General features: G+C 39.1%; 1 protein-coding gene across 6 annotated transcripts in view; it reads left to right on the top strand.

The window, feature by feature from the left end:
• ivns1abpa (influenza virus NS1A binding protein a) overlaps positions 1 to 10,880 on the top strand; it is a 38,425-nt gene that overhangs the window by 23,257 nt on the left and 4,288 nt on the right. Inside the window, exons 1-7 of one of the 6 annotated variants that reach the window (XM_041276970.1) lie at positions 1 to 77; positions 7,626 to 7,887; positions 8,013 to 8,143; positions 8,281 to 8,450; positions 8,564 to 8,639; positions 8,936 to 9,109; positions 9,364 to 9,489. The exon at positions 1 to 77 is cut by the window's left edge and continues 86 nt beyond it. In XM_041276970.1, the coding sequence (XP_041132904.1) occupies positions 8,033 to 8,143; positions 8,281 to 8,450; positions 8,564 to 8,639; positions 8,936 to 9,109; positions 9,364 to 9,489 (657 nt within the window). In that variant the 5' untranslated portion in view covers positions 1 to 77; positions 7,626 to 7,887; positions 8,013 to 8,032. Of the gene's footprint in view, positions 78 to 1,065; positions 1,096 to 1,211; positions 1,325 to 3,505; positions 3,710 to 7,625; positions 7,888 to 8,012; positions 8,144 to 8,280; positions 8,451 to 8,563; positions 8,640 to 8,935; positions 9,110 to 9,363; positions 9,490 to 10,880 lie in introns of those variants that run through there. The other 5 variants (XM_041276972.1, XM_041276971.1, XM_041276973.1 and 2 more) reach the window with 5 other exon arrangements.

Genomic DNA, 10,880 nt, shown 5'->3' with positions numbered 1-10,880 from the left:
AGTAGTATCTACACCGTTATCACAGTGCCGAATTTGCTTTAAATATGACTACCGTTGTCTACTCTCATAGAAACCAGGTAAGAAGATGTTTTATATCTAACGTGGTAGGGTGGCTGTAATTTTTGTTTTCTGGGCATACTTTTACAAATCGATTATTATCTGCTAGTTAAATCCATGTCGTGATTGATTGTGATGACATGGCTGGGTGCCACGTGAAACGTTCTGCTGTTTAGTTTTATTCAATTTAAATTTGTATACCCTTTGTTGGGGATTATTTAGCATTTTGGCCTAGTTACGTCAGAAGATGCTTCTGAATATAATTAAGACATGTTACGTTTGTGTACCCTAAGATTAGATGCTGTAAAAAAACGAATCATTTTTATTGTAGCTTAATACAGATCTGTGTGGTGATTTGTGTACATTTTTTTTATTCAACCCCCCGAGAGATGTTTTTTTTTAATAATTAGTTTTTGTTCAGTCGGTTGTGTGATTCCGTTACACATGAATAAAGAAAACATGTGTATATATAGGCCTATGTTGCGCTCTAAGCCCCGACTCCGATTGTCTTCTTACAAAGACTTTGTTTCTATATTTTTTTTTAAAAAAGCCTTTTCAAATTGCAGAGTTTTAAAATTGTTCTTCAGTGTTAATGAACATATTTAAAACGCTTCGTGTTGCTTTTTTTTTAATGTTGTTTGGAGACCGCCTTTTGTACGCCTGCCCGAAAGGGAAGGCGGTGGTACAGCGTGGGATGCAAATTTTATTGGCGCATTATACTTTCGAACACATTTAACTTCGCCCGTAACTAGAACTCTCAATAGTGCTTCATTCAAATTATTACTGTAGCTGTACCGCTGAACCCACGCAATTTCTCTGGAAACGTTGTGCAATGCTGATCTGGGTGCTTCTATTGACAATGGTCTATTTCCCCATACTGTAATTGCAGCATCAGGATATGACACCCATTTTAAGTGCACTCCTCTCCTCCACGTCCGTCAACTGTAAAATTGTGGGTTTATCTTTTACCGCAAAACAGTTTCCAACAGCCCTGTTTTAGTCATTGCTGTTGCACTATCATTCTGAGAATACAGTAAGGTGAATTTTGTACAGTACTAGTATTTTGTGGGACAACTCCCATAATATTCAGGTTATGTATTTTTACAATTTTCCTTTCGTAAATCTATGTATCACTGTAGATGTAGGCTAACAGTGGATTTTAAAAATAAGCTTTGTATACTAGTTTCCTGTGGAAGGATATGCAACATGAAACCTTGAATTGTCTGATCTGATAAGCGGCAGTAAAGCTTGGAGTGATTGTCACGTAGTAAGTAACCAGAGGACGTTACATTTCAGTAGAGCATTCTTATTGTGTTTCCTGTGCGGTGCAGTGCAACTTGTGCTGTGCCTCATTCTGTTTCAGTTCTGTGTGGTTTGCATATTTTCCATGAGTCTGGTTTTATATGTAACTAACTACAGTGTAGAAGTCTGGTGTGAAACTACTAGTTGAGGTGGCTTGTATACTTTTAATGAAATGACTAAGGTGAATTAACCTTGTGTGGAACTATATTTATTTTGGTTGCTTTAGTAACGATTTGAATAAATCCTGGTTGTGCAAGGTTTTATTATTCTTATGCAGTCAGAAGTGTATTCAGTTTCTTTTCACAAAAAGCATATCTAGAGAAATGTATGTGCTTGCTTATGCTCACCATAGGTTGTATAGAATTTCCTTGGCAGGCATTCCAGGCAGAAGACACCAGGGTAATGGTTACCTGTAAAACAAGCCATTTGAATTGTGTACTGACCCAAAGAATACAGTGGAAGAGAGTTAATAAGCTAAATCTTTTTTTTATTTTATTTTTGAAACTATTACTTGCTCTCCGAGTTTAGTGTAGAGAAAGAAACACGGTTAGACTCTGATCAGGAGGGGGCTGTGTGTCCACCCTCCTCTTTGACAGTGTACATTTTAATGTATTTCTCATGATACTCTCTTGAATCCTGTCTTTAAACTTTGCAGGGAATGTGTGTTTACTAACGTGCATTATATTGTCAAAACCATGGCATTAATTGCCCAAAGTCCTACTTTTCTTGTAAAGGAGGTACAGTATCTTAAACTTTCATCTTTGTTAATTTGACGATTGAATGCATGCAATGGAAAAACAAAAATAAAACTATTTCTTGAGATCCCTCTGTCTATATAATGTTTACTAAGACCCTGTTCACTGTGCTTGCTCAGGGCCACATATTTAGGTCTGCAACCCTGTTCACACTTATGGTTTAAGGTACCTTTTGTGTGTTCACATATGTGACTGAAAAGAAGGCCTAAAATGTGGTGAATTGCAAAAAAAAAACCAAAACATTGACTTAATGTTATGGTGTGTAACAAGGTGACGGACAGAGATTAACCACAATCACATTATTCTCTCAAGAACACAGGAATTTAGAATGCAGGAAACCGCAACTTGCTAATGTTCATAGGTAGAAACGTTTATTTTCATAATGGATACTTCACGTATATTTCATATGACTAACGGGTTGTGCATACAATGACTGATGTGCAAAAGACAAGCTCACGACTGAGCACCTGATACTACTGCTCCCTCCTAAGGAAAGACACACCATTAAATAATAAATTATTCAATAATTAACATTCATTACATTTACAATAAACATTCATATAATTTACATTACACATGCTTCTTCTGTTATACATATTTGTTTAACCTGCATGAATACCGTTATTATTTACAAACAGTCGTTAAACTATTCTGTTTATTCGTTATTTATTTAATTGTACTTAGAAACAGTACATAATGTCAAAATATGAAGCATCTGTATTTCTTTCAATACATTTTAAAGTACCTGCTTTACACACATACTACTAACTATTCTCAATTATTTTTCAAATAGTCTGCAAAATAATTTATTTATTTTGTACTATACAACCTGTAAGTATGGAATAGAGCAGGATGGGCATGATCTTTATACATATCCTTTATTTTTTTTGTCGTTTATTTATAATTTAAGAAAACACATTTCAATACCATTATCAACTTTGTGGTGGCATAATAGCCTATAACATGTTCGTTTTAATGAACGTATTGAAATTATATACTGATTGAGGATGAAACTGAGGACAGCGTAGGGAGGCGCCGCACTAGAAAGAAAGTATGTTATTAAAGTGATCTTGCTTGTTGACTTTTTTTTTAACACGACCGGGTGCTAAGTATGGAAGGGCTTGTTTTGAAGTTCATGTTTTCTTTGTGCTTTTGTCACATTCTGTGGATTGGATGTACATCCTGTGGTACTGCATTTCCCTGCTATATGCTTTTTTGTGGTGAAAGTACACACTAGGGCTGTCAGTTAAGCCTCAAAATAGCAATTGATTAATTGGGCACACAAAATATATATTTCTAGTTCTAGTAAATGTCGTTGATTTTTACTATACGTTTTCGGTGCATTCCTCTCCCCGTGACGTTATTTTAATCATTGCTGTTTAGTAAATTGGGTAATTGCTGGTAGGATGGGACCAGCAAATCAGATGCTAGTTAACATGAGCTGGAGAAGAAGAGCACGCCTACTGCTTGAGGAATGGAATCGATTGAAAAGGAGATTTTTGATTTATTCGTAGGAGCCTTAGTACACACCACTGATGGTTTTACCCATATTTGGAGAGAGACTCATCTGTTCTGCTTCCAACCACATTTAATGGGTATGCAATTATCATTTTCTATGATTTATTCATATCGTTAATTATTTGCTGTTCGTAATCATGATATCGTACTATTGAAAAATCATTTCATCCCTAGTGTAATAGTGGAATTCTGGGTTTCCATTAATACAACCAGTGCAGAAGCAAATTTGACATTCTGTACTCGACTTTTGATTTTTTGTGAAAAAACCCAACCCACTTGGCTCCATTGTCCTTTCATAAATATGAGGATGGAGAGAGTGCATTTTGTTTTTAATGGGTACTTGCTTGACAGCTATGGTAGTCGGACGAGAATTGCTCATAGTTCCATGAAAAATAGTTTGTAACCGAGTCCTCTGGTCTTCATTGGCTAAACTACTACACAAGGCTACCATGATTTAAGTATGTCCATGTTGATTTCTCAATTTTTGCTCCGTCTTTGTGCTGGATAGCTGCTTGGCTGATGTGCAGTTTTGAGGTGGGCAGATTCACAGCTGCCTTGACTGGGATTCTAGGTCACATGACTGCTTCATTTCTCCATGAGTACTCTCTCATCTTGGTGTTCAGCCGTATTCCATGCTTGTCCAATCGGATCTTCCATCTCTGCATTTGGTGATGGAGCTCTTGGCGTTCTTCATCCGCCAAGAAGACATAGTCAGCGTAGAGCAGCGACCACGGGTGAGATGCCTGGAGGACGGCCGTTGGCATGTCTATGCAGAGCACAAAGAGCAGGGGGCTAAAGGGCCGATCCTTGGTGAAAGCTGACGTTGATGGCTAAAGGCGGTGAAGTGCCCACCGGGTTTCGGACGACACTGGTGACGTTGCGGTTAAGCAGCTGGACTTATTGGACGTAGGCCTCGGGGACGCTGTGTAATAGCAAGGCGTGCCAAATGAGCTCGTGGGACCTGATCGAATGCTTTCTCCAAATCCAGGAACGCCATGTGGACGGACTTGTTATTCTCCCGGTGCTTCTCCAAGAGCAACCGGGCAGCGTGGATGGCATCTGTCATCCCACACCCTTTGACAAAGCTACATTGGTTCAATGTGACACTGACAGTCTTACGGAGTCTGGTATCGAGGATCCGCTCAAAGGTCTTCATCGCATGGCATAAAAGGCGAATTGGTCGGTAATTTGAGCACTCCATGACGTCACCTTTGCCTTTCCAGATGGGCACCTTGGTGCTGGTTGCCCAAATCGGTGGGACTGCGCCTTTGTCGGTGATTCGGTTGAAGAGGCTCACGAGAACGTCGGCTCCTCAACGGCTGAGGATCTTCCACACTTTGGCTGGGATATCGTCGGGTCCAGTCGCCTTGCCATTCCGGCTTCAATTTCCGTGGTGGTGATAGGCGGGACGGGTCCAAGGATGGGGTCAGCGCTTTGAATTGGTGGGTGAGGAAATTCTTCATTGCAGATCCTCGAAGTAGTCGCTCCAGCGCTAAAGGATGGAGGGCGGGTCTCGCAGGACCTGGTGGTCGTCGTCATTGACTTGTCTTACTTGGCCAATATCCTGCGTTGAGCGATGGCGTGTGTTGGCCAGACGGTAGATCTTATTCGCTCCCTCAGACGTGTCCAATTCTTCATACAGCTGGTCACAATGCACGGTCTTCGCCACAGCCACTGCCCGCTTCGCTGCCGACTTGAGGGTCTTGTAATGTTGGTAGTCCACGTCGTTGCGAGATTGGAGCCACGTCTTGAACGCCAACTTCTTCTCCTTGACGAATCTCTGCACTTCTTTGTTCCACCACCATATTTGCTTGTCGATAAACCTCTTCCTAGGCTTAGTCTCCCCAAGGGTGTTGCTCACCACTCCGTGGATCTGACTAGCCACATCGTCCCAAATGGCCGCCGCCGGCTGGTCGAGGTCCATGTCGATCGTACCTAGGCTGGTCGCTAGCTGGGCCTTGCATTCCGGGAGACGCCACCACTTGATCCTCTTTGCAGCCGTAGTTCACGTTCTCCGCTTCTGCCCAAGGTCAAGTCGAATGTCCATGACAGGGAGGCGGTGCTGAGGGGCAATGTTGTCCGATGGGATCACCTTCATGTTGGTCGCCAACTTGAGGTCTTGACGCCGGAGTAGCCAAAAATCGATTTGGGTTGCTTGCCCGCCACTTGTGTAGGTGATCAAGTGCGCCGGTCTCTTCTTGAAAAAGGTGTTGGCCACAGCGAGGTCGTGCGCCTCCGTGCAATCCAGGATGCGGCTGCCATCGTCATTGCGAGCACCGAAGTCTTGGCCTTAACTGACAACAGTCCCATTTATTTGTACGGCATTCAGGTCGTGTTGTTAGGTAGAAACACAAAACAACTGTTCTAATTTAAGTTTTAATTTCTTACTCTCAATACCCTTAGTCATTCTGAATGTTAAGCACAAGCGTTCATACTCTTGACTGACCACCTTAAACGTCACAGCTATACTGCTTAACTTAATGTTAATACAATAGCTGTCAGTCTATGAATTTCCTTATTCCCACCCTCCCAAGCTCTTGATTTGTCAACATTCAAACTGAACCCGTCTCTGGGATCCGTACCAAACAGCTACTGGTTAATAAGCAGTGTAGTAAACGTTAAGTCTTCCGTTCGTTGTAACTGCAATGCTTGACTGGATAAAGTAGGACAGTAAGAAAATGCTACTGAACATGTTTGAAATTTGCAAATTGTTGAATTTTCAGAAATACATGTTAATAGCTATGCTGAAAAACCAGTACATGACTGGAGACAAAACAACACAAACTTAAAACGGCCAAAGAATGATTGGAGGAAAGTGTTTATGGCCCGATTTGTAGAAATCATTTTGTTTGAATGGATTACTTTTGAATGACTTGCATACTGTAACTTGTTCTATATGTCAGTGCAACGCAGTGGTACACTTGTGAAGTGTGTGTGGTTATGGTTCTGATTAACAAAATGAATGTATTTGTACAGCTGGAAATTGAATACAATTAAACTGCACAGCAACACTAAAGTTTTAATACAGATATGATGTGCAACGTAACTTGATTTTATGCTCTTATTTGTAAATTTTAAAAAACGAATAGTTTCTAGCTGTTTAACTAAAAACAAAAAACAACACTGAAATTAATGGAATAAAATGTTGCAAACAAGGGTTATTTCTAAATTAAACCTGTGTATCTTTCTTTATCGATGTTGAGCATGTAGGAACAAAATTAATTGTGTAAGTATTAAACACAAAAAGGGTGTTTGCCTGAAATTGAAGTCTCAAAAAAGGGAGAGCAACTTTTACGCCAGTGCGACCTATAAACCGATTTTTATGGTACATATCTTGCCTTTTTAAAATCTCAATGCTAAAATGTAAATGGGTAGACAATTAATATATTAAATATTTTGCATTTGACTATATTGTTGCTGTATTTGGCAATTTTAAGTAATTCTATACATAAGTATGTATTTCTAGTTGAAAAGAAAGTAGATTGATTTTTTTTTTTGTGGAATTGATTGAAGGGATTATTTATGTAATGTGTGTGTAAATCTTATTGATCAGAAAAAGGCTGATTTCCATGACATGGCAGACCCTAGTATTGCCCTTTTTTATTACAGTGTAGCAGCTGTTGATGCACCGTGTTCAGATCTGATTTATCACTTCTGACTGGCACAGCATTCAGAAGTTAAGCATTTCACATTTGCTGCATGTGATCTTAGAACACTTGGACAGACTACCACCATCGTGACTGGGTGGGCGGTCCGTTTCATTTTACAAGCAGGCAAGGTCTCCTGAACCGCCCAGCAGGCTTTGCATTTATTTGTTAATTGGAAAGCAAGGTGGTAAAGAACAAGTGAGCACTCTGGCAACGAGTCTGGCCTCATTGTATCTTCACTCTGCTACAGGGCCAAGACCTACATAAATGTTTAGACAGCCTAGTGGGTATTTTTACTAGCATAACCTTTGTTTTTTGTGTTTTGTAATGTGTCTTTTTTTTCTAGGTTATAATGCGGGATTATCACAGAAGAACCGCTTTCCTATAGCCATTGTGCTCCTAAAGACTTGATTACATCAGCTTTAAGCCTGATAGTTTGTATTGGAACCACGCCCGCCTGATTTTAGGGGACACATTGTCGGACAGCATTTCTTCTTACTCCCTTCTCTAAAAAGAAGATTCAGGATCCTGGTCTAATTTTCTGGTGCCTTGGATTTTTTTTGGCTTTTCTCCACCTGTCGCCAAACTTGTCATTGCATCTTTTTTAGGCAAGTCAGTAAATATGTAAATGCAGTACTTTAGACATCTTGCTTATTTTTTGCATTTGCCAACTTACATTTATGAATTTGTAAATATGAATGTACCAGAAATAATTTTTTTTTTTTTATCCAAGGTTTTTAAAACGGTAACAAAATGATTCCCAACGGCTATTTAATTTTTGAAGATGAAAGTTTCCTTGATTCGACAGTTGCCAAAATGAACGCTCTTCGCAAGAGTGGACAGTTCTGTGACGTCAGACTTCAAGTAGGTAACACATGGTCTAGTTTGTTCTTCTACAGTTAATAAAATTGACTTGTACTTTTTGACAAGTCCCTGTAAATGTTTTGTATAAAACTCTCCTCTGCTTGATTTAAGCACTAAATTCGTTTTTCTGTTCCCAGGTCTGTGGGCACGAACTCATGGCTCACCGCGCTGTCCTTGCTTGCTGCAGCCCCTACCTTTTTGAAATCTTCAACAGCGACCCTGACTCCCAAGGGGTCTTCCATGTGAAGTTGGATGACTTGAACCCTGAGGCAGTTGAAATATTGTTGAACTATGCCTACACTGCGCAGTAAGCTTTGTGTATCAAAATGTTACATTGGTGCCATACACCTTCCTTGCCTGACAGAGTGGTGAACAATATGTTGGACACATGGAGGCTGACTTTACTTTTGTCATTAACAGGCTGAAAGCTGATAAGGAACTGGTTAAGGATGTATACTCTGCATCAAAGAAGCTAAAGATGGACAGAGTAAAACAGGTATGTTCTCAGATTTCACTGTTACTTTCCATTTAAAATTCCTAACCTGCACAGTACAATTAAGAGCACTTCTAGTTTCTGTTTTATATTGTTTGTATTGGGTTAACCTAATGCTTACATAACCAAATACGTTCTTTACATACAAGAAACCTATAAGCTACTGTTGAAATTTTATTTTATATATAATATTTATTAATTGTTGTAGGATGGCTGTAATTTTGGTTTTCTGGGCATACTTATACTTTATCTGCTAGTGGTGATTTTTTTTTTTATTTATTATTTCTTTTCTTGCCCAGATATGTGGTGATTATTTATTGTCAAAGATGGACAGCCAGAGTTGCATCACTTACCGTAACTTTGCAAGTTGCATGAGAGATGGGCGCCTCTTGGAAAAGATTGATTCATACATCCAGGAACACCTGTTGGAGGTCTCGGAGCAGGATGACTTTCTCAAACTCCCCCGACTGAAGGTGGGTTTTCCGGATGCTGGTAGCATTTAGACAAAACTCTTTGGAGTGATTTGTATTGCATAATACATCCATGCAATGGTCTTTGCTTGTATGGCTTGTTTTAAAACTGTATAATCTCCTCACTGGTTTTGCAATAGGTGGCGTTACCTTTTTAAAATGATAGATCAGTTTTAGATTTTTTAATCAACTGATATAGGTACAATTTTATTTTTGGTTACACTCAATCTGTAAGTGTTTCTCTTTTTTCATTGCAGTTAGAGGTAATGCTTGAAGACAATGCCAGTCTGCCTAGTAATGGTAAACTGTACTCCAAGGTAATCGGCTGGGTGCAGCGCAGCATCTGGGAGAACGGAGAACATCTGGAGAGCCTGATGGAGGAGGTCAGTATAATGTACTGTGTGTCAAGTAGGCTGTCATTTAACAACTTTTTTTTAATGTTTTGAGGGTTGGTTCTGTTTTTGCACTGTTTTTTGTTTTGTTTGTTTCTTTAAGCATTGGCCCTAAAGAATTTTAATTTTGCAGTAGGTGTCCCTAAACTGAAAATCTGTGGGGTTTTCCAGGTGAGCAGAATAAACCTGTTCAGTCTGTGGCTAACTTTATTTTTTTGTCTTGACTTGCTTCTTCACAATGTGCTTCAATTTAACTTTCTTTGCATAAGTAGTTGATGTAATAGCAACATCGAGGGAAAGGTTAATATTCCTAACGTTTGGTTCTTCATAGGTTTTAGAATTTTATTCCCTAAAAGTAGGTAAAATTCTAATGGCTATTCCTCCGCATTGATTTATCTTTCCCTAGGTTTAGTAACCAAACCACTGCAGGATTTGCGAGACTGAAGAAGGCAAGAAGGAATCCTCCGGGGTAATGCGTCATAAAGAAGCAGCCTCAGTCCTGTCACAACAAAAACAACGCGGCAGTCCCATGTGTTGCCAGAAAAAGATGAAATTAATCGTATTTACTCCTTACAGCATTAGTAGGAGGCTAATGAAACATCTGCTGCTGGGAAAATCATGCCTTTCTCCTGCCATGTGTGCATCTTTTAAAACATGGCACAGATTTTATAAAACTGGCACTTGACAATGAGCATTGCTATGGTATTTAAGTTAAGGTTTGGTAGTCCTTAAGCTAGTGTCCTGTTGCACCTCACCCACACACAGATCAAATTTTGATTAACCTGCATTGTTCGTTCTTGTGCTTTTTTTATTTGATACTCGGGTCAAATGAGAATGTTTGCAGGAAGTGTTTCTCTTGAAATTAGTATCTATGTGTGTTCATTTGGAGTAGCACTAGATAAAACAAACTATTTATTTTTTTAGCAAATTAGTCAGCTTTATTTTTCATTTAATTATTTAGGTGTCAGCGTGACTTGAATTAAATACTCAAGTTATCTGAGGGAAAAATGGCTATTTTACATGCATGAAACTAAACAACCCTTCCAGTGTTCAGTGCATTGATCATTTTGTTTTATACTGTCTTGGAATATTTTTGTAATTCCGGATTTATGAAATGTGTATGTAGAATGTTTGTTATCCAAAGCTTAACTAGTAAATTTCTCCAACTTTAGTGTTTTTTTCTTGTTTTAAAAACTATATTTAAATGTCGTAAGCCTCTATGAACAATGGAGTCTATGTACCAACCACTGACGTGCAATTCTTTGTTGTGTAATACTTAATCAATTCAATTTGTGTTGTGTGGGGAGTAGAGGGGATGGTCAGCTTTTTGTCTAGTATTTTTGTACATTGTGGCAATTTTTTTATTTTTTATTGCTTCTCAA

The sequence above is a fragment of the Polyodon spathula genome, chromosome 18, assembly GCF_017654505.1.
Source record: "Polyodon spathula isolate WHYD16114869_AA chromosome 18, ASM1765450v1, whole genome shotgun sequence".
Lineage (NCBI taxonomy): Eukaryota > Metazoa > Chordata > Actinopteri > Acipenseriformes > Polyodontidae > Polyodon > Polyodon spathula.
The sequence above is the reverse complement of the archived record's forward strand: the minus strand, read 5'-3'. Positions and strand labels throughout refer to the sequence as shown.